Raw genomic sequence first — 24,588 nt, 5'->3', positions numbered from 1 at the left:
CAACTGCAAAAGCAACAGACAGAAAGATCCTGGAAAAGCTTTAAAAACAACAAATAGTCTAGTAGCACCTTAAAGACTAACAAAACATGTAGATGGTATCATGAGCTTTCACGGGTACAACCCACTTCTTCAGATAATGTGAATAAGACATCCATGCACAGACGTGCTCCCCTTTGCTAATGAAATAAAGAAAATACAAGTCAAACCTAACCTAAATTAGGACACGAAAACTTATCAGTAATAATTTTGTAATGATTATTCAAGCTTTTATTTACTTTGTTAAATTAGAAATAAATGCAAATCGTGTTTATTACTTGTAACAGTAAGAGTAAACTACATTTTCATTGCTTAGTGCAATTGGCTTGCAATATTTTGGGCTGCAGTTTATCTTCTTTCTTCTCAGTACTTATGCCTTCAGATGCCTACTGCGACAATGAACTGTAACGTAATTGCAGGCTTGAGCACAAAGCTCTACGCCTCAGCTATGGGATGCAGTGGTTCAATAAGGCCTTTTCACTCGCTCAGATTTTTTTTTTTTTTAAACCAGACGTCAATTGCTCACTTAAGCAACTTCCTCTAAACGGTGTGAGATCTGATGGTTGGTTGATGCTTGTGACTCAAATCAAAGCTACTGGGAATCACATATTGTACAGTTCCATTGATTATGATTAGGGTCAACCACACAAAAGAAATTCTCTTTCTTCCCCTGAAAATTCACAAATCACAGCAGCATGTCCTCTTCAGTGAAAAGTCCATCAAAAGTCATTACTAAGATTACAGAGCCATCTCCTAGGGTACAGTTATTTTGGACATTGTTTTTATAGATACAGACTCACATAGCTATCCCTCTCTCTTACAAGGTAGAAGGCTCCAGTTCCAAACTCTGCCCTACCAAATTTTTAATTATTTATACTAAGTGGAAGAGCTTTACCAGGAAAGCTTGAGAATAACCTGCCCTAGCATTCTACATTGCCCCATGTGTAGGGAAGGTAGGAAACCCAAGTTCAAATCCCTTCTCTATAATCAGAGGGAGGCAGGGAAATAAACCCTAGTCTCCCATATCCCAGGACAGTACTCTAACGACTGAACGTTTAAAGTGACATTCACAGCAGCAGCATCACCACCTCCCCCCCGAATCTTATTGTATAAGAGGTACACAAGTCCCCTTGCAAGCAAGGACACACACACAAATATGCCAAAACTATTCAGGGAATTTGCAACTAGTTTGTAGTCAAAATAAAACTGCACTTGTAAGTAAGCTATTTGTCTGGGAAAAAAAAAAAAGGCCCAGCTCTCTCATAACACTAAGCCAATGATTTCTATCTAACTGTAAGCTTCCCAAACCCTGCTTCCCAGCTGAATGGTAACTCTGCACTATGTGTTGCCATTCATGATCAGAAAAGGCAACGTTATCTGGAGATCATATCTCTTTTATTTTTATCTAACATACTTTTCCTCGCAGCAAATAATGACAAGTGGTTGAGGAACAATACAATGGATATGAGCAGAAAGCTTGATTTGGCAGGAACTTTCTTCTGTAACACAGCAAATCCCCATACTGGGGAGTTGTTTAAATGAGCTACAATTGTTTTACTTAATTCACTGTGAGCTGAGGTTAAATGAGGACCGGCCTATGCTTTTACAGATGAAAACAAGGTGGAAATGTTTTCTGTCCTCCTAGAATTCTGTAACCTTCACAGAAGTATTCTTTGTGCACTCTGCATGGACAATCTGGAATTCTAATATTCCAGTCTTCTGAACAAGTGGGTTGTGCCCGTGAAAACTCATATACCATCTACATGCTTTGAAAGTCTTTAAGGTGCTACTAGACGATTCATTATTTTTTAAATTTTTCCTGTTACAGATTAACTTGGCTACCCCTCTGAAGCTTGAATAAAGTAATTAACAGCTGTAAGTGGGTTTACTGTAGGCTTTTGTACACTTTAGATTCTAGTTTTGATTGGTGTGCTGCTGTGTAAGCTGCAGGTTCAATAATGAAACGTGGGTGGCTAAGATAAGGCAACTAATTCTTCATTTGGGTACTTGGGTCTCTGCCAATTTTAGGTACCTACATGAGGATACAAGTGGCCCAAATTCAGCATTCTATTCCGGCTGCCCAAGATTATAAATTGGGCTCATAGGGTTGATAGATGCCACTCCTTTGAAGCTAACAATGGTGACATTGGCTCATAGTATTTGTTACAGCTGGCACAACTGTATGGATTAATGTATTTAAGACAGCACATACAAATTTCCTATTCTCTTCAATACTGCAGGCAGCCAACAGGAACTCTTGTAGAGCAGAAAGACATGCAAGCTTGGAGAGACACTGCACATGACACGGAACCTTTCCCGATACGTCCCCAACACTATGAGAAAAGATATTTATCCATGATCGATACCACAACCTGGTACCCTTTAACGTCATCTGTATATGTGGTAACCAGAATGAGAACTTATTTAAAAACACCACCACCACCAAGTGAATTGTAGTGAAGCAGAGAATTATGGATACTGTTTAGGGACAACAGAAGAACACAAATTAATAGGAATTTTGCCATTGCACAACTGAGCCATTTGGATGATCTCCAATACTTGCCTTTGAAATGTTTATTATGTTGTGAAACTAGATGGACAATGTAAAACACATCCAATTAGAATAACCCTTTTACTTCCTCTGTGGTGAACAGGGGAAATTCCAGAAACTGAATTCTTGTTAAAAGACCTGTAAACAAGAAGCTATTCGGTAGTCTTCTTATGATACACTGCACTTGATTAATGACTTCATCTTTCCAAAAAGCCACCATGCGAAAATTGTCTCTCAATCAGGCATCTGTCACCTAAAATGTACCATTTCAAAATGCAATGTAATTGTATTTCAAAGATTGCTGATCAGAATCAAAACAAGCCTATTCAAAAGGCTTTGCATACTGGGTATTTATCCAATTTATTCATTACCTTCCAGTTGGTTGCCGAATGAACTGACTCCCAGAACACATGGTATACTCCACTGGAATGTAGTAGTTACTGTGCATTCCAGATATTTGTTAAAGCAGGAAGCTTAAGAAAAAAACACTTCTCCCCCAAAATTCTTGACTGTTTTAATTCTAGCTAGACTGGATTTTAAGTCTAGCTAGTCTGGATTTTCAAGCATATGGTTTGAAATTGCCTGGGTTTACTTTTCCCCTCCAACCAACCTGCTATGTTTTTCAGTAGAAAGGGTTACTCACCCTGTGCAATAAATGGAAGTTCTTTGAAATGGGTGTCCCTGTGGGTGCCCCAGTTCAAGCAAATGTGTCCCCCTGCACCTTTGGTCAGAAGATTCAGCAGCAGTGCTCATTTCAGTCACATATGCACACTCCCCATACTGTGCCACTGTCAGCACCTATCTAGCACACATGCCCAGACTTGCCCCTCGCCGTGTCGGTGCTTTCTCTACTACAGAATCCATAGATTGAACTGCAAAGTAGAGAGGAGGGCAGGTATTGAAACACCTAAACAGACGCCATCTCAAAGAAACTGTTACTCCATAGGGTAGAGTAGCCCTTGCCGCCTCTTAGCGGAGTGGCCCACTTCAGGTGATTGCTGAGTAGTGCCATTCAGTAGATGGAAGGGCTTTGGAGTTGCATGGGTAACTGATGATAATATAAGGAATGGGGGAGATCACTCAGTTTCTCAACTAACACTCCAAAATTGTTGTTTGGAAGAAGCTTGCAGGGATGCCAATGACAGAGATGGTCAACACCCTGGAGGTCTCTGTGCCTTTGTGCCATATTGCCCCTGATGTTGGGCACATGGGGCAGACCTTGTACTCAGGGAAGGATAGTATTGACTGGATATTTTTCCTTGCTGCAGGTGTGTATATCCCCAGGGTACCAAGGGTTCCCTGAAAGTCCTTCAGGATGTGGAGAAATAGCTTTTGACCATCAAAAGGGAGGTCCGCCATGGTGCACTGTATCTCTCTTGAGAAGCTGGTCAAGTCGAACCACAAAGCTCAATGCATAACCATAGCGTGTGCCATCATTTCTAGCTCATCCAGAGATGCCTGTGAGGAGATTCAGACTAGTAGATATTCTTCAGTGATGATGTCCTTAAATAGATCTTTGTCTTCTACTACGTAATCAACAAAGTCTGAGCATTTGGAATAGTTTGCATGGTTGTAATTTGCTATCAGTATTGGCATAATTGCCAATCAGAAATTGAAGAGTGGCTGATGAGTAGGCATTAAGGTCAGAAAGAGCTAATCATTTCCACTCTGTTATATAGAGTAGATCTGGACTGGCATTGCCTACCTCATTAACTGACAGCATCAACAACTAAAGAGTTTTGTGTGAGGTATGAAAATAAAAAGTCCGACTCTTTTGATAGGACGTAATATTTTTCATTTGCTATCTTGCAAATTGGAGGTATTGTTGCCAGGGTCTGACATGATTTTTGCTATATATCAAAAGCACTATTTTCAATTAAGATGAAGTTTGGAGAATGTCCAGTAATTTAAGTTGGGCATTCTGGGACCTCTGCTAGAGGCATCTCTAGGGAATCAGTGATTCTTATGAAGAGCTCCTGAAAATGTTTGAAATCATCAGCAGGTGAGAGTGGAGGAGGCACTGTGGCTTAGTCTAGAGAAGATGATGACATGTTGGTTGATGGCATGTTTGTTTCCTTCTCCAAGGCCGCCTCCTGTTCTTCATCAGAATCTCTGGAGGAAAGCTTTGGTGTAACCACTGAAGGTAGATCTAATCCTCTCCCTGAAGAAGCTTAGAGTCCAAGGGTATTGTTGCCTGTATGTCCCCAAGGGTCCCAGTAGATTCACTGCATAGGGAATGGCATGGGTGGTGGCCATTACCAAGTCTGGGTATCAATCCTGTGGGAAGATTTAGGCTGTACAGGTGGGCCTAATGTTGAAATAGTCCGGATAGGAGAGGAGTGATGTGATGAAAAAGCACCCTCCTCCGCAGTCTTCCTCACTACAGGGACATGCAGTGGGTTGGCATGGGACTGTCTATCCTGAAATCACGTTGGTACCTGAGAGTGATGACTCTGTTGTCACTGAGACCAGTAAATCTTTGTGGTCCAGGAAATGGGTCAGTGCTGGTGGTGCCTTTGTCCACAATCTTGTTGTGCTTGCAGGCATTGGTGTTGATATGTGACGCCACTTCCATTCTAAGCACTTCTGGGAGACTGGTGTTAGGTCAAGGATGGTTGAGAAGGAACTCAGGGGACGGGGAGTCTGGTCATGTATGCTAGATAGGTACCGGCAATGTTATGAGATAGGGAGAGTGCACATGCAAGCCAGAGAAGCATTGCTGCTGAAATTCTCCAATCAAAGCACAGGAAAGCACATTCACCTGAAGTGGAGCACCCAGAGGGCCAGTCCTCAAAGAAGAAATATTAGCTCAGTGACACCTGATCAAACTGAATTTCAGAATGTGATTTCATCATCTTTAAATTTAGTCAGCTAGCAAAGCTGTGACACATGCTGACAGCTAGGTTAGTCTTGGTGAATGAATGCAGTGAAACAAGCAATTCCCATTCTTATGCTTTTTGTGGATCAGTGACATCTGCTACACAGTGCGAAAGAAATACCTGCAACTTAAGCAGGAGCATTATCTCCCATGGCTCTTGTTCATTTACCGAGCCTTTCGCTGTATTTATTTAGATTTTTTAGAAGTATAATCACTAATTTCTTTGCTCATGTAGAAATACTGATATTATAATTAAACAAGGAAGATTAAGAGGCACAACACTAACAAAACACTTCCTCAGCCATTAAAAGTCCCATAGCCGTTGTACCTCAGTATCTTCCCTCCGGTTCAGAGGGGTTAGGGAAAACAAAAAAAACCCTAAAACCAACAGACCTAGTAGCACATCTTGGCTTTAGCAGACAAAGGAGAGGAAATGAGTTTGTGAAGGATAAGTCTATTAGAATGGCTATTAGACAAGATGATCAGCCATGTCCCTGGTGTCTGATTGCCAGAAAATGGGAATAAACCTCAAAAGATGGATCATGATTGCTTGTTCTGTTCACTGCCTCCAACACCTCTAGCATTGGTCATTGTTGGAAGATAGGACACTGGACCACTGGTTTGACCAACAAGGCCAATCTAATAATCTTATGTTCCAGAGGTGAAGACTCTTAAGTGAAAATGTCCTGGCAGCAACCCCTGGAAGATGCTAAGCCAAATGCTGGAAGTTACCATGAAATCATTCAAAGAACATGGCAGTCTATGATAGGCACAGCCTTTACAGAAGAAAACACAACATCTCAAAAATCAATACCTTAAACTTCACCTATATATCATTTGATAGCCAATGCCAAGCATAACACCCTACTTATGGGTAGGCTCACTGAATAAATAGTAGCCACATTCTGCAGTAGCTGCAATTCTTGGGTGTGCTGGAGGTATACCTCCAGGGACACCACTTGGGAATAATACTTGTTACATAAAGTCCAGTCAGCCACTCATTTATCCACTTCCCAGATTTTTACTGCATCATTCACACAAGATAGAAACAAAGTCGTTCCAACATACTCCAGGACTCACCTGATCATCTACCTTCCTTTGAAGCTGAACCACCTTGTTCTCCATGCCGATATTGAGTTTCTTCAAGTGCTCTGCAGACCGTGCCTCAATCTTCAGTTTCTTCAGCTCTTGCCTGGCCTTCATGCGCCTGAAGTAGCATTGGATGACCACAGCTGCACTCCTGAAGCGGAGGAATTGCTTACGAGCCAGCCAGGCCCGGGCATGTTTTTGGATGATAGTGGCTTTGTGCTCCAAAAGGATCTAGAAAATGTGTAGAAACAAGAGACAATCAGGAGAAACAAGGATGTGCTGGAGCATAAAACAAAGTGGCTATGGGTAAGTAACAATAGCCCAATTAAACATACTGCTCTGTTTGTTCCCCTCACATTACTCTTCTGCCTCAAAAGAATGTAGAATAATATCCCCCCCAGATTTATATTATTCTAGTAAAACAGATGCACAAATAGATAAATAAGCGAATTGCTATTGTTTTCGTATTTTCTGTCATCACAACATCTATGGCTCATTATTTGAGCACCTCACAAATATTAATATATTTACCCTCACAACATCCTTGTGAGGTAGGGAGATGCTGTTACCACCATTTAGAGATAAGGAACTGAGCAGCCAAGTGACTTTCCCAAACTCCCATAGGAGTTCATGGCATAACAAGAAACTGAACCTGGGTTCCCAAGTCCCATGTGAGGGCCCTAGTCACTGGACCTTCATTTCTCTTTGAATCCTTCCTCTTGTGAATTTAAGGACATTCCCTAGCGACAAAATAGTTAATGCGTGAGCGAGGCCAGTGTGAACTCCTTTCCCCCCAGGCCTTGACTGATTTCCTGAGCCTGGCAGTCCTTTCCTGTGTCATATATTATGACCAACAGCATCATTTATTTCCTTTCACTTGGCATCAGTTACCATATTAAAATTAATGGAGATCATTAATTAAATAGGCAATTGTAGTAAATCTGAATGTGATTAGCCACCTTTCATTTAAGATTGAATTTAACAGACAGATGTGATGTCACATGGCTCAGACATGTGCATTATCTGTCAGGTAAGTTTTTCACTAGGTGTGTTACATGAGAGGACATGTCCCCATTTTCACTATGCCTGTATGTGTTGGTTTGCCTGAATAACTTCCATTAAGCTAGTCTTTTGATGGACTGCTGCTTAGTCACTTCTGCTCTCATAGCTTTATTGTTCCAGTGTTTGTAGTTAATACTTGTGGATTCTAGAAATACAACAGCTCACAGCTCAGGAAAAAAAAGATCTAGGCATCCTCAATATAATACATGCTTAGACGGACTCTTGATAGATAACTTTGAAGGCATCTCTCTCCAGTGAAGTGACGTTTTCTGAAGTAGTAGTACCTGGTGGTAAACTTTCCTGACAAACATGCCCCGAGTGAAGGCCTGAATAGTGATAGCAGATTTGCGGATCTTCTGGAAAGCATGAAGAATCCTCAACATTCGATATTGTTTCTGGAAGATGATGGCGGCTCTTGTTTTCCTTAGGTGGTCTGCCAATCTGTTAAATGCAAGAAAGAAGGGGTTAAGGATAACACTACTTCATTTCCACCATACCACCCAGACCGACAAAGAACATATTTAACACAGCTGGAAAACTCGAACCTCTGGGTGTCTCCCAATGCTTGGGAGAGGCATGGGGCATGAAGCCACGTGTGCCCCTAGGAGCAGGGTGTCGGGGAAGCGTCCCATCCCCATCATACACAAATACCACACTGCTCTCCCTGGCCTGGCAAAATCTTTAATGAGGCACAGCCCGTTTCCCAGGGTTGCCAAAGTAAAGATGTTCAAGTGTATTAAGTTGCATTAAGAAACAATCCTTTGTTGTGAGGAGTTTGACACTATTTGAAAAAGAAAAACAGCAATCATCTCAGGGAAAGAAGCTGCTGACAGCTCTCCTGTTAAGTCACCAGTGATGTGCATACATACATTAAATACTTGCTGTATCTAGGGATACTTGAAACGTGAACAGCAAATGTAATGTTCAGAACTGCTTTTAGTGCTTCTTTCATAAAAAGTTTATTTTTTCCATCACACGCACTCATGGTTTCTTGTTTTCCCTTTCTTAAATCCTCAAAACTCTAAATCATCCTCCTCCAAGTTAGTCATTTTGGTCCCCTACTACCAAAAACAAGAATAGTACAGTGTGTTCACTGGTTACAAGTACATGAGCAAAACAGCAGCAATTTGATTTGACATTTAAAGCAATGTGCACTGCTTTGGCAACATTCATGAGCAGGACTCCAAGCAATTCATACACAGTGGATAATTTATGAAGTGGTTAGTGCCTCTGTGTGTTGCTGCCATTCTGAGACTATAGGTGGAAAATGTATGACCAATTTATTGTTAAATCTTAGTAAATATCCATAAAACCACAGTTCTAGTTTGAAGGCTTCACTTGTTTCACTGATTTTATGATGTATTCATTGCCCTCAGCATGAAATATCACACAGATATTTGCTTTGCTTTTACAAGTTGCGTTAGCTTTTTTAATTTACTTTTGAAAAAAGTTTCTTTGTACAGGCCCCTGCAGTCTCTTCTTACAGAGGCACAATGCCTCACTACATCCCATAGAACTGGAAGGTGTTAAACAGGGAGAATAGGCAAGAGCAAAAAAGTTTGTTTATCCAGTGACACCCAGCACAATCTGATAGCCAGATCATCTCAAAGAAAGCAGGTGGTCAGGGTAAGGTCTTAGAGACGACATGTCCCCAGCAGTCCCTATACAAGTAGGCAAAGGGATGGGGTTGAAATGGTATATGCAAAAAAGGAATGGGAGGGTGGGAGGCAAATAAACAACATAAAAATGCACAACGTGAATCAACATAATTGGATGAGATTAAGTTTCTGCTACACATGCGCTCTTCCTTCCCTTCCCTCTTATTTGTCATACTTGTTATGCTTCAGTTTTAACTAGAACGTAAGGTCCTCAGAGCAGGGACCATATCTGTGTGTTGGTACAAGACCTAGCAATTTAGAGTCCTGATTATGTCATATGTGTGCTACTGTAGTAATAAATAATAATGAAGCATTGTCTGGACATGAGTTGTGGCCACTTTGTGAGACCCTGGTGACTATTATAAATAACACCACCCCTCTCTCTATTGTTGCTTATTATAGAACTTTCCACCGCCATATATTCCATGAGGTTGTTACATTACATAATGCAAACAAAATGAAAAGAATTCAATAAGGACAACTCTTAATATACATCAGCAATGCACCATGATTTCTAGGATATCAGTGTCACCTTTGAAGGAACAGAGATTCCTCAACTTCAGCCATCCAAATTAATTGATAAAAATCAACATCCAGTCAGTAAATCAGGAGAGAGGGGCTATGTTTAAAAGACAGGATGCCTGAAGAGTAAAGCTAGATCAACAGATAGCATCTTGTGTCACCTAAGTACAAATAGGGTTCATTGGGCTGCAGCTGATTTTGCAGCACCTCTCAATGGAAAACATTACCTCAGAGCCAAGGACTAGATTATTGCTCAGCTACCATACCATGTGGCTAAGAGACTGAATTCCATTCAGAGAAATCTTAAATGGATTTTGAAGACCGGCAACAAATGATCAAAAACCCACTCTCACAAGTGAGATTGTTAGTCCCTGTAACAGGTTCAGTCCTGTCTGAAAGAGCCCCTTAGTAAATAAAGGGGGTCTCACAATAATTACCTCGCCTGTTTGAGGGTGAGGCACAGTCCAATCTGTGGCCGAGGTTCAAGCCTTCTCTTTACCCCCTCGTTTGGATGTAGTTTGTAGGACGGTGGGGGAGGACCCAGACCTGTCCACTCCTCTGGGTCCTGGCCCAGGGACCCTATATGTAGCAGTTACCTGCCAAGTTTCAAAGTCCGTAATTCTGGTCATGTCCCTGGGCCACTTCCCTGGGATGCCGTTTCATCCAGCCCTTCTCTAGGGCCTGGTTACAAAGTTCGCCTTGTCTAGGGTTCCTCAGAGTTACCACTTGCTAGCCTTTTGCCAAAGGATCTAGCTCCACTTAGTTACAAGGGCCCAGCTCCCACTCGGAGCTGTCCATGGTGCTGGCGTTCCCAGTCAGCCCACAGGTCTGCCTGGGTTGAGCTCCAGGATGGAACTGACAGGCCTTAGCTAGCAGCTCCTTAGATAGCAGCCTACCGCCTCCTGGTTGGCTGCAGTGAAGGCTGCCCCCTCTACCCTGCTCGGAGGACCTCTCCACTGCTCCTGCTGCTGGCCAGGGTGCTGAAAGGCCTCCGGCAGGAAGGTCAGGCTTTCTCCGCCCCATCACAGTCCTGTAGTAAGGATTTTTAATAAATGTATTCATAGGCTACCCCACACCCTGCCTGGTCTATACAAACATAGAATGGGCTTTATTTTCAGAATTGCAGTATACCTGATACTCTCTGTAAAATCAGTGGCAAGTGCAGGCGCTTCGCACTTCCAAAGATAAGGCAGATCACATACTTGTGGTATTAAGATCTGCTCTAGAAATTATTTTGGGGAAGTTCTATGGCCCATGTTATACAAGAGGTCAGACTAGATGGTCCCTTCTGACTCTGGAATCTATGAAGCACCCAGGTTTCATAGCAGAAGCAGTTTGATGGAGCAGTTCCAATAGGAGGACTGGAACTATTCACCACTCTAAGTGCAGGGGTGGGAAATAACATGTCAGCAGTGCACTAAGGTTAGTCTCTGGGTGGGGGAGGAGCCGCCATTATATTTACCTGCATGGCAACAGACACTGGAGACTGCAGCTTCCATTGGCCAAGGATTACCATTCCCAGCCAATGGGAGCATTGTGAAGCAGTGTGGACCAGGACACCACTTCCCACAGCTCCCATTAACCAGGAATAGCAATATATGGCCAACAGGAGCTGCAATCTCAGATACCTGGCCCTGGTGGACTGGATCTGGCCCATGGGCCACTATTTGCCCACCCTTGCTATAGTCCCTATTTAGTCATTCTCTAGAGATTATCCTTACCTGCGAGCCAGGTGTCCTCGTGTATATCTCTGGATTCTTATTGCAGCTTCTCTCATCCTTCTGTACTTCACCTTCTGCAGCCAACCCCGCACCGTCTTCTGTATCATGATAGTAGCAGCTCTGAATTTATCTGCCCGCAGTTTCTCCAGATATGCCACTTGGCCTGCACGGAAAAAAATCTTGGTACGTCCAAACTGGAACTTGTCAGGGTCCTGTTCAAAAGCATAAGAGAAACGGAGTTAAGACAAACACTTGTCTGAGGTGTTTAGGTTTTTGCTCAGTGTATCAGGATGACAAGAGTGAATATAATTTACCAATTCATTTCCCATATCCATTCAATTTGATTAAACAAACTTTATCCCAGAGTACCAATTTTAGCATATAAAACCGACGCCCCCAATCTTCACGTATTTCCACTTACAGCTGAAATGGGTTAAAGGCCAAATCCCAGTCCCACTGAAGTCAATTTGAGTTTTCCAACATACTGGAAATTGTCCTAAAATAGCCATTAGTAGGGACTATGAAGGTTTGTCACCTTGGTCTTGAACACAGAAAGTGTTTTCAGATCAAGTGGTTTTTTCATGTAATATCACAACCACATGAGGTATGACATGGGAAGCATTGCTGAACCTCGGTTCTTTCTGTTTTCAGTTTCTGTATTCCCATTCTAGTCAGTGAATATGCAAGCTGAATGCAAATACTTTCTTGGCATGTCATCTTCTCTGAAAAGTCAAAAATCAAAAGCTTGTTCTCCTCCATTCTGACAAAATTTAAGAGATCAGCCAGAATCAAAATTTCAGCTCCAAAGACTCCCAAACTGTGTGAGGGAAAATGAGAGGAGTCTGATCCCAGATCTATGCCAATACTCAAAAGTGACCTCACTCCTGATTAATAGGCTAAGTCAAACCCATGTTCAAAATCTGGAAGTAAAAGCTGCATTCTGCAGCTTTTTACATTACCTCTTCAGGGAAAATGATCAAGGTTGTGATCCTGCAAATGTACTTTAACTTTACCCACTGCAAGCAGACCCACTTATTTCAATATGTCGTGTCAGTGAATAAAAAGTAGAATCTTTGGTTGTTTCTTTGGGGCCCCAGTCCTGCAGCCAAACTGACATTCCTCGGCAACAAAAAAAGGACTCAAATAAAAATTTAACCACAGATCCCAAGTGAATAGAAAGAAATAATTGGAAAACTGTCCTTCAATCTGGATGGTCTCCTGAGTAGTGACAAGCTTAACCTCACTCAGCTAGTGCTTGTTAATGTTAAGAAAAAAACCACAGAGGACAGAACACATTAACAATTAGAAAATAAATCTTAATACCTAGACTATCACCACAGTATGTGACCATTAAGAATTTCCCATGCAGCAGACGTGTCATATTTGCTGTGCATTCTCCTCATCATTTGTATGAAAAGGTGACTGATAACTGTCTTCGGGGTCTCTCTCGACCTTGTTGGGGAATCCTGATGCTATATATAGTGAGAGACCCTGGGACTCTAGGATTTTATTCCAATAGCCGTTAGTCAGAAAAGGAGGGGGAAAGAACGGGTTTTGTGGGGATAATAAATCAGTACCATCTTCTGCCCACAAATAAGCTGCAGAATTCAATTGCACAAAAAGGCCTTTTCAGCTTGAATCCAATCAATAGATCTCATGCCATGTCTCATTATTCCTTCTGAGATAGCTTGACTTTGGAGGAAGCTCCCGACTGTCTGGGGCACATCAGCATTTGCAGCTCCAGCAGGTAAAATGGGAAGGTGAGCTGAGATAGTATCACTGTTAAGAGGTTCTGTGTTTTAAGGATGGTTTCTGAACCTTCAATCCCAGCTCACCTTAATGAGGTTTTCCAGAAGCATTTTACAGATCACCTTCTTGTCATTTTTAGAGACTTCCCTCTTTTTCATGAGAACTCGATATCTATTGAAAAAGTCATGGTAGGACCACCTGAAAGCAAAGCATGGATAAAATTAAACAGGGGACTGGGTTTCATTTATTTTTCTAATGTCTGTGGCAGCTGGGGCTGGGTGCGAGCAGAGGCTGGTCCGGCAGAAGTCCCTGTCTGCAGGTGGACCTGGTTCCCTGCTGGGACCCCTCGTGGACTGGGGCTGCTGGACCCAGCATGAACCCCACTGCGGCGCTGCATTTTAAATGTAGTAATAGCCATGCGGCTCTTAACTACATATAAAATGCAGAGCCACAGCAAGTGTAGGTCCCAGACCTGGAGCGAGCTAGACTTGCCAGTCCTGGATCACGCTGGGTCCTGGACTTACCCCTGCTGCAGGTCTGTAGTTTACATGTAGTCAATGTACCCCTGCCTGCATGCCCAGCTCCTACTATATTTAAACTGCAGAGCCACAGCGGGGATAGCTCCTAGACTCGGCGCAAGCTAGGACAGAGCATCTGCCTTCCCTTATCAACTAATCGTGTAGTTGATACAAATTGTATCAATCACATGATTAGCCAATTACCTGCCTCTTAACATCCCTAGTTGGAAGGTGCTTCCCTTCACCCCCAATCAGCTTGTACCATATCAGACACATTGAAAATGAACAATGGAGGATGTGTGATCTGGAAAGATTTACATCAGTGGCGACCAACGTATTGAAAGAACAGCTGGCCAGATTTCTGCACCATTCATAGGAATGCCAAGCTTTGCCCCAATTTGGTACTGGAACACAATTGTCAACCTAACTATTTTGGATTGATGATTTTAAGTGCCTTAGTAAGTTCCCCAGTTGATTTTGACACAGCCACACTAAATTTGGTGCTGACGACATCAAACCCCACAAGATCCTTTCCTCTTCCTCATTGGCAAGCAGTGCTGTTGCAGGGGAGCAGAAGTACAACTTACAGTAACTGCATTAGAGGGATTATGCAAATACTAGTCAGCCAAAAAAAGTACCCCAGAGAGAAAGATGTAAAATAATACAAAGCAGGTTGCAGTGAATTTCACAACACTTACTGGTCAACCGCTGAGACAGCTATTGTCCAAAAATGCCAAAGGATTAGGTTGTATATAAACTGTTTTTATAACCTCTGCTAATTACATCTTACAATTACACCATCATGTGCTTTTTCACATATTTTTCTCCAGGTAATGGTTTGTTGTCTGATTCTGTATGTCCTTAAGTGGGGAGTGGATTCAAATTGATGGTCATTTGGCTTGAGTTAGGATGCACCAATTGGACTTCAAAGAAATTGGTCATTTGTTCTGTCTTTCATCAGTCCAGATTTGCTGTGCAACCTCTTTTTTTTTTTTAACCCATCCTCTCATAAGCTCCTTTGCTAAGACCTTAGTTTGGAGAGGAACCATTGTGGAACAGGTCAGGTTTGTTCCCCTTGCTATTGCATTCCAATGAAGTCACTTAACAGTAAGAACAGTTTTGCTCTGGCCACTTGTGTAGATGCGGACATGAGCTATGTGCATGTTTTGAGGAGACATTAGAAAAAACACTGCACGTATTTCTCACATTACTTTTGTTTCTATACTCCGATGTATATAAATTAGACCACTTCACTTTCTAATCATCTCATGTTGAAAGTTTAGACCTACAAGACTTGCTTGAATTTGGCTGCTCTGAAGGCTGTTATGAGATGTTTGGCCTCTTTGGGCAGGATATTTGGAAGCCTCTGGACTAAAAACAATTAAGTCTCTAAACATAGCAAAACGGTAATTCAAGAAATCAGAGCACTACGATTTACTGCTAGGAAGTGCCATCTCTACAAAATTTAGAACTTGCACATTAGAGTCAGAAATGTATTCACTATCCACCACGTTTCAGCCCTCAGTAAATGAAAACAGCTGAGTTATGGACCCATCAAACCAGGTTTTTGTGAAAAATGCCAGACATTTCCAGTGCTTCCAAAATTATGTCAAACAGACGCAAATGAATGCCCAGGAAAATAACTGAATGAACTCCAAAACACCAGACTACTACCCAACTGTGAGCAAACATGCTATGGGCCGGATTCTCATTTACCCTATGGCCACTTGCTACTGCTCTGGCACCAAAAAGACTGTTAGCCCAGGTCTACAATAGGCAGGCCCCACCTGGTCTAGTAACCCCCCTTATTTTGAAACAACAAGCAGAGAGTTCACACTACCTGATATTTAGCTGGATATTTAGACATAACTCTAGCTTTCCACAAGAAACAACACTTATTCTGAAATAGTTGTTTCGAAATTGTGGTAGTGTGGACGCTCCACTACTGCTATTTCGAAATAACTATTCCCCAGAGTCATTTGAAGTAATTATTCCTCAGTGCTTCCTGGGGCTCTAAGTTGAGGTAGCACATCCACAGTATGGGAGCCTGCCTCAGACTAATTTTGAGGCTCCCCTGTAATGTGGATGTGCTATTTAAAAATAACTTATTTTGAAATAATAACTCCCAAAATAACTATTTCAAAATAATTTCCTAGTGTAGACTTGCTTAGAGTGGGAATACGTTAAATGAGAGTTTAGAGTTTAGAACTCTGTTCTGGCTGGTGCACCCAGAAGTCAATCTATGCTTTTTTATATACATACAAAATCCAAGCAATTCTTCCTGCTTTTTACATACCACCAAAATGAAACATTCCAAGGCTCAATATTGAACAAAAAAATGCCAGCAAGACAATTCTCATGCGTAGCCTCCTGATGATAAAACTCTGCATGTGATCAATAGAACAAAAAACCTCCCCTCCCGCCCAAGAAATACATTTCAGTATCAAGCTGCCTCGGGTGTTTATAAGCCAAAGACAAAAACATAATGGGAAATACTTTTAAAGAAAAGTCCTCCTCAGTAATTTCTATAATTCTCTGTAATAAAATCCATCTATAATAATGAAAATGTCGACTGCCCACCATAGTTAAATGCCAAACTTTCCATTCTAGGCAAACTTTATATTTAGCCTATTTCTCAGAGAACTTTGGAGGGGGGAATTTTCAATGCTTTCTCTCAAGTGGCTTGTTATGGAAAGTTTGCACACAACAGGCGTAAAGTTTTGAGTTTATGTTAGTGACCTTCATCCCACTGCTACCCACATGGATGCTCATATTTCCCCAGATGTTCAGCTCAGGATGATATACTTGTATAACCTAGAATTGCTTTGCCTGCCCCAACTAAAATACCTTATCAACTCAGGGGGGATTTAACTGAGGAAGGCAACCCTAGGGCGGATTTAATAATGCCTAGCTCTTATATAATGGTTTGCATTTGTGGATTCTGAAGAGGTTATCAAAGGAGACCAGTATCACAGTTTTGCTTAGATCCATTGAGCCTGTGTTTGTGCACATTTAAAACATTACCCGGAGAGGAGAGAGAAGACAACAATGGATATTGGGTTTTTTTGTTTGTTTGCATCTCAGAAGGATAATTATAATAGGACTTGTGCTACTCTGAAAAAAAAAAATCTCTTAACTGTTGTGTTATTTCATTGTACAAAGAGTTGATTGGGTAAAGGCTGAATGTTTTCTTCTCCTAAGGGTTCCTGGCATAGGGAGAGAGATGTGCATGGCCCACATCAATGTAGTATACCATAACTACCCTACAGAAACATGGTTCAGCTGCCAACTTCACAATGCAGACTCTGACAACAGACTATAATGGCTTCTGCCATCTGTAAACCACACAGTTTTGTTTACGTGGAGGACGTAGAGTAAGTGACAAATGGAGACACTGCAATGCCATATGATATAACCCATTCAAGAGAGCCACAGTACTTAACACTATAGAACATTAAAGAAAAACAATAAACTTTGCTTGGGAACTATGACTCTTTGGGATATATGGGATACATGTCTGAGAATTTTTGCCACAGGTTACTTTAAAAACAGCAGGCTAGGATATAACTCCTCTTGTTTTATGTTACTATGCTATTACTGAACAGATTTGCCTTTTGATTAATTATTGAGCCTCAGATTAGTGCTGTCTTAAATTATCCATGGATCAAATGCCTAGAACTATTCCCTAGAATATGAGAGTGAAAATGTTCACCTAAAAAACCAAGCTTAAAAAAAAAAAAAAAGTTTAAAAAATCCCATATAAAGAAGAGCAAAAAATAGAGTACCACGCATAGCCAAATAAATGTACAGCTCACGTTTCTCTATGAACACTGCCATGTAGATAAGGGCATATTATGAAAAATGATTTTGTACACAGGGATGCCTTTGAAACATTTCAATTTTGAATGTTTAATGTCTGTAAAATTGAGCAGCTGTGATATTACACAAAACTGATAAAAACTGCAGTATGTACCAGACAGCTCAAATGAGCAAAAATCAGAAGTAAAATTTCAGGAATATTTAAGTGATGACCAAAAAGTGAGAGTGAGAGCTGCTGAACTGATCTCAGAAATTCTAAAGGACCAGTTGATGCGTGTCAGAAGTCAGATTTGAAATTTTTGTTTAGGCATATACACATACAGACCCATCCTCCCTTAACATAGGTATACATTATATACAAATATAATTAGGCCACAAAAAGTGATCATTTAATATAACCAGTTAGCACTGACAACACTAATCACTATTCTTTAGTGGATTTTACTATTTTTCCTGAATCAGTAAGTCCAAGAAGATAATCAAAAGCATCTGAATATCTGCAAACACTGACCATAGCTTATGGATGCACATCACAGATTGTTCTAGATGAGGAATTCAACTGCTCAAGTGAATCCCACTACTCAGTAAGAGCCGAGAGAATTGCGTTAATCCCCAATTTCTGGGTTTTGTCCAAAATGCTAAACACAAATGGGACAATTGATTTTTGTTTGTTTTTTGGTCTATGATTGTTCAAAATAATATCACTTGTTTTTGTGTTTCATTTCATAGAAAAATCTTGGTGTAATTTCCCCAGATTAGATATGAGAGATGACAAATTGAAATCATTGCCATCCAAACGCATTCATCTGTGACTTTGTTTACTGAAGGAGAAATCTCAAGACAAATTCATGGTGATTAAGGGGAAAAAATGTTCTTTGACATGCCTGTTGCTGGTAATGTAGGGCTTCCTCCAAGGCTGGAATGGCTGAGTTGAGGCATGTTATTTAGTAGAACTTTAAAAGTCGAAAACAAATTCTTCCAAGAAATGGAACTTGGAGACCAGAAGTAGCAAGACAAATCAAGGCAGGGGAGAGCTTTCATGCCATCTTTTCACTGTTGCTGTAAAGGTACCTAGACATATTAAAGCAAACAAAAGTGTCTAGTCCAAGCTAGGTGGTGACATTAAGTGTATGCCTACACTGCAATTAAAAACCTGCAGTGGGCCCATGGCAGCTGACTTAGGCTCATGGGGTTCCATTTAAAGGGTTGTTTAACTGCAGTGTAGATGTACCGGCTTGTGTTGGAGCCTGGGTTCTAGGAGTTTGAGAGGTCCAGAGCTTGGGCTGCACTTGGTGTCCGAATGCCTACATCCCAATTAAGCTCCATTCACACCAACCTCCACAAGCCTGAGTTAGCTGGCATGGGCCAGCCACAGGTGTTTAATGTAGGCATGCCCCATAACACCACCAAGCTGGGTTGAAGATATGGGGTTCAGAATTTGGGGTGAAGAACAAGTCAGGAGTGGATGTTCAGATTTGATGGTGCCAAAAATAAAATAGCTCTGGCAAGATTCTGGTCCAAAGTAACAGAAATATCAGATGTCTCTCATATCTTCAGCTGGAAAACAGGCCAATTCCAGTTTCGGAACTGAATCAGGACAAAAGCCTACTAGGACAGATTTGGAGAGTCAAATACAAAGGCCCAATTGCCAAAATTTGCAGTGGGCTGGATTAGAGAGCTCCAGCTTATCTCTGAACAAAGGAAATTCTACCTCATAAAGGAACAAACAATGGATGTTAATTGTTGCTCATATGGGGCATATATAATGCTTGACACGATCCAATCATTTATTAAATAATAAATATTTAATTCTCATAACAGCGCCCCTTCCCCACCCCCACCCCCACCCTCCCCCTCCTCCCAGCCCCCACACTCATTGCAGGGAAGTATCATGCGCTCTGTCGTACAGGCAAAGAATATTCCAATTGTTGGGACGCTGGCCTGAGGTTCAGGAGAACCAGGCTCAATTCCTTACTGTGACACAGACTCTCCACGTGACCTTGAGCAAGTCACTTCGTCTGTCTGTGCTGCAGTTTTGTATATGTAAAATGAGGATAATAGTACCTCTCTATCTCAGGGGTGTTGTAAAGACAGTGAGGCACTAGCATACTCTGATAAAGGGTAAAGAATTTTCCATAGATCGTACAATGTGGAAGCTGAACCAGATAGTTGTGAGATGTTGCCCAAGAGCCCAGAATCAGAGCTGTTTTCTAGACCTGTGCTTAAATCGCAAGACCACATATCCCTCTGCACATTCACAAACTGATCACCTAGAGAAATCTTACAAATATAGTACAACTGAGCATTCCAAATCTTCCAGACCCATTACTTCATTCAAGCCACCAGTTTTAGCCATGTACTCATTAGCACTCTGAATAGCTGGGTGCCATTAATACTTAACCTCTGAGAGGGGAAGAGAACAACTATGACAGATGAAGCGTCATCTTATAAAGTTCTCAAGTTCAAAGATTCCTAAAGAATATTTTGTTAGTGTTGATGGAGCAACACATTGCTTCAACTTCTTATTTTCTCTAGATTCATCTTCATTGTAACTAGCTTCCATAAAGAAGACAAACGATTTTATAGCGGAGAGACATGTTCTTCACTTTAAACATAAAAGCTGATGATGGATACACCATTCATTTCTCAAGGACAGCGCATTCATCACAATGGTCTATGTACATGATAATAAACATATTTCTTAACTACTGGGTAGCATTTCAAATTGGATGATACATTTTCATTTTACATCAAACACTTGCAGAACAGAGTGTTTCATGAAAATGATAAATATAGCAAAGCACATACTATATCAGGGGTGGGGAACCTTTTTCGGGTTGGCGCCAATGAATCTGTCAGGGGCCACACACAAGTGAGAAGCAAAGTGAGAAGCCCCTGACTAAGAAGGAGAAAGACACTCCCCACGTGCCCCTTGCACACCAGAGCCTGGGTGGGCCCAGGATAGTAGATTGTGTGTGCTCCAGCCCCGGGGATGGGTGGCAGGGGGGCTGGAGCGCCAGTGTGGACTCCCTAATGCTGAGCCTCAGGGACTGGATCCAGACAAGCTGGGGGCTGCATTCAGCCCCCAGGCCTGAGGTTCCCCACCATGTCCTTTATCAAAGATGGGGAAACTGCTAAGTCTTTCTTGTAGTGGAGTTTATTATTTTCTTTATATGGTCTACAGCACAGTGAAAAACTGTATTCAACTTTTCAAGACGTGGCTCAAAAGTACAAAGAAAACCTATTCAGAATACAGTTTGACCTTCTCTAATCCGGCACCCTCAAGACCTGACCGGTGCCAAACCAGAGAATTAAAGGAGGTCAATACTGTCTAGCAGCATTGCCAACACTTCCACAGCTTACTGGGCTCTTAGAAGACATTTAGGGGTAAATTAGAGCTAAATAACAGCACAGAATAATGAGAGCCAGGACTGGTGGCTATAAACAAACTTTATGGGACCACAGGAAACTAAGCCATACCCATAATAAGCAGACATCTGGCTAATTAAAATCATGCTGGACCACAGATGTTGCCAGACCAGAAACGTTGAATCTGTAGTGTGAAATACTGGCTTCCAACAGAGAGTGCTGAAACCCTACCTAACAAGGAAGGTCCATTGATAGCAGATGGACACTGAACACTGAAGAGGACACTTTGTTGTTTAATCTTCCTTGCCCCATTGAGATGAGTCTTGAAAGCGAATTCCTTTCATTAGTGGAGTTTGCCGCTTAAAGTAGAAAGTGGAGGGAGGGAATAACAACTAACAAGGAGGGACTGGGTACCATTACTTCTTGGACTGTGGGGGCAAGGTTTTTAGGCATAAGCAAGGGATCCCCAGCTGCATAGCTGGAATTAGCTCGAAAGGGTATTTAGAGCTTGCTTATACTGAAGCTACTCTTTGAAACTTAAGAATTTAACTCATTTGCATATATATGTTTACTTGCTTTAATCTGGTAAATAACTCATTTCTTATCCTTTATATGATAAATCTTTGGATAGTTTGTGACAGGACTGGCTAAACACATTGTCTTGGAACTGGGGGAAACCTGAATATTGCTATGATTTTTGGTGTAAAGGAGCACAAGGTAAGCTTGCCTGGGTGGCAAGACAGCTAAGAGTATCAGAGAGACTCTCTGAGACTCAATAATAAGGCTATCACAGTGCCTGAAGAGTTAACACTTGATAATGGGTTGGTGAAATCCAAGTATAGAATTCACTGCCAATCTGGGCTTTGTGCTCTGCTTCCTTACAGTCTACAGTGCAGTTTGATATGGGGATAAAGGATTCTTTGCATTTTTGAGTTTTTCAGAGCACGAGTTGTAACGTTTGTACAGTGCCTCTAACAAGAGGCCCCTAATCTCTGTGTGGGCCATTAGGTGCTACTGAAATACAAATAAGCACTTTTTAAAAAAATATCCTTTTCAAATAGATAAATACATTTTAAAATGCATCTCAAGACTGTCTTTGTCCGGGTGTCAATTCTCTCCTTCCATCAGTAGGAACAGAGAACCACTGCAGCAGCTCTGAAGCCACTAACAGAACCCTTATGCAACCATCAATTCAAGAGATCCAGCTGCTCTGGGTGAGTATTTATGCCAGTTGATCGGAGTCGTCACTGAATCAAAGATTGCTCCGCTGTAGTGCAGCACACGATCACATGGCTTGCTGGTGGCATGTACTCCCCTTGCGTATCACCCTTCATATAGAAAGCATGGCTGTCACACTAGGTCTTAGGGCCTTCTGCACACAGGAGGGCACAAGCAGGATTTGGCCCTACAGATGCCTTTGTATACATGATTTTAAAGATGCTTGGCTCATTTTGAATGATTTTCCCCATTGTTTAATCTTAAAGTTCACAGAAAGGTATGCATCCTCATCTTACTGGTAGCTGATAGAGATCCCTTTATGGAAAAGTCGCAGAGATTTAGAGTCTCTCTCCATTTCTACAGGACTTTTCCATAATGACTGAACTAGAGCAGACAGCACACGCCTTCCAGTTCTCAGTATTTGTGCAAAGGTGTGGCGAGAATTCCTTCTGGGTGTCAGAAAGCTCCAGCCAGATTAAATAATGGGCAGTGCCACCAATCAAGGGTTGTAATGGGTGTGCTCTGTAAGAAGCTGGCATAAATTTTCAGGATCTTGTTCTTGCTGCTTCTAGGCATGTAGGGGTTGTAAATTAACTTTCAGGGAGCACATTTCTCCTAGTTAACTATTTTGGAAGCATATTTTTATATATAACTCTTTTGTTCCATGTAAAGAGGCCGATCACTATGTTGACATTAACACAAAACTGTTCGGCAACAGAGCAGACCTGATATGTTTCCAAAAGCATTTGTCCTTGTCATCTTCAGGCCTGATTTAACATTTCAGCTTCTGAATTTACTGAGACTAAAATATCATTTGAAGTTCAAATCTCATCCACTGGAATCAAATTACCTACTACCTCTCTTCCTTTTTTTTTTAATGCAAAAATTTGATGCCCAATAGTCTTATATGTAAACTCTAACAATGTTAATTTTCAGCTGCAATTGCTATTCTAGCAGATTTCTGAAGCTTGAGAACAAAACAATACATTAAGGCTTGTGCATGTGTGTATGGGGGGGGGGGGGGGGGGAAGAGCAGCATTTTTATAGCACGCTTTAGGAGTAGTAGGGAGAATCCTTCCTTTTAGGCAAAGCTTACTTCTGAAAAAGAATAACTTGTTAAGAATTACAACCAGCCTGGGGAAAACTCCATCATTGTTTCTTGCTGTCCATCTCCATGTGGGATCAAATCCAGATTCCTATCCACACACAGCATTTTGGGAGATATTTTTGTGCCTGGTTCCTTGCTAATTAACATCACCATGTGAAATTATTTCTCAGTGCCAGATGAAAAGCACCAATAAACAGAATATACTTTATAGCTGGTTTATATTTCAGCTTGTGGCTTCACAATGAACTTCTCCAAATTGAAGATTTAAGGAACTGGTGGGATTTTTGTAAAATAAACAAGAAAAAACCTAGCTTGGAAACAAGCAAAGCTTGTCCATCTTATGTATACTGAAATCATTGCTCTTCCCCCCACCAGGTGCCAAATTTACTGAATAAAGCATGTGACAGTACAAAAGCAGTCTTTGGCAACACAGTACCTGGATGGGTAGCCAGCTGCACTGATGCGGATGGTCTCCAACACACCACAGGCTCTTAACTGCTGGACTGCTCTCTTTGGATCAAATCTGCAATTACATGGTATAATGATAAAGATGAGCAATTTCCCATTCCATGCACACACCAAAAAGAAAACTAGCAGCAGAGGCAAATTACCTGGAGGCACTGATGAGAATTATTTACAATGGCAACCCTTCCACTACAGCTGGGTTTCATTTCTGCTTCTACACAGAAAGAAACTTCACACTATTTACATTTTCTAGCGTGTAGGGAGAGCTTGGTTTCCTGTATCCTGGAGCTCCTTAATGAGAATATGTTGAGTAGATGGATTAACATTGGACTTGTGCAGCACTGTTAAAGATTTTCAGGAGACAGAACTTAGTTGCTGGCTAAAGGAAAGGGAGACATCATTGGGCTGTTTTTATCCCCATCTAGTTCTATGCACATTTCAACACAGCCACTAGTACCTCCGACATTCTGATTTGTGACAGAGTGCACAAGTTCCTTATCTATTTGTGTATTTCTGGATGGATGTGCTTTTAACATGAAATGGAAGTTGCTGCCATTGTATTAGAAAGAAGCACCCATACAGCCAGCTAGGATTAAACAAGATGACAACATGAGAATCTGTCTAAGAATTCCCTTGGGGCATACCCTACCTTTTTGGATAAAACAACATAGAAGTTAAGATGAAAGAGGGATGCATCACAGCATAACCTAGGGTAACAAGCAGCACAAACTACTTTTCTGAATAGCAAATCCATTTATCTGAGGTGTGTAAGATGCTACATTTTGCAACAGTGTAACAAGGTTCCACTGTAAAAGGCAATGGTAT

At 41.5% G+C, this 24,588-nt stretch overlaps 1 protein-coding gene across 2 annotated transcripts in view; it reads right to left on the bottom strand.

Moving 5' to 3' along the window:
- Window positions 1-24,588, bottom strand: part of MYO5B (myosin VB) — a 328,229-nt gene that overhangs the window by 70,879 nt on the left and 232,762 nt on the right. For both annotated transcript variants that reach the window (XM_075932680.2, XM_075932681.2), the window contains exons 17-21: window positions 23,735-23,821; window positions 13,353-13,464; window positions 11,518-11,729; window positions 7,901-8,057; window positions 6,546-6,785 (exon numbers count right to left, since the gene is read on the bottom strand). In XM_075932680.2, the coding sequence (XP_075788795.2) occupies window positions 6,546-6,785; window positions 7,901-8,057; window positions 11,518-11,729; window positions 13,353-13,464; window positions 23,735-23,821 (808 nt within the window). The remainder of the gene's footprint in view (window positions 1-6,545; window positions 6,786-7,900; window positions 8,058-11,517; window positions 11,730-13,352; window positions 13,465-23,734; window positions 23,822-24,588) is intronic.

The sequence above is a fragment of the Pelodiscus sinensis genome, chromosome 6 (assembly GCF_052426305.1).
Source record: "Pelodiscus sinensis isolate ZL-2025 chromosome 6, ASM5242630v1, whole genome shotgun sequence".
Classification (NCBI taxonomy): Eukaryota; Metazoa; Chordata; order Testudines; family Trionychidae; genus Pelodiscus; species Pelodiscus sinensis.
Note: the sequence above shows the minus strand (reverse complement) of the source record. Positions and strands in the feature narration are given on the sequence as shown.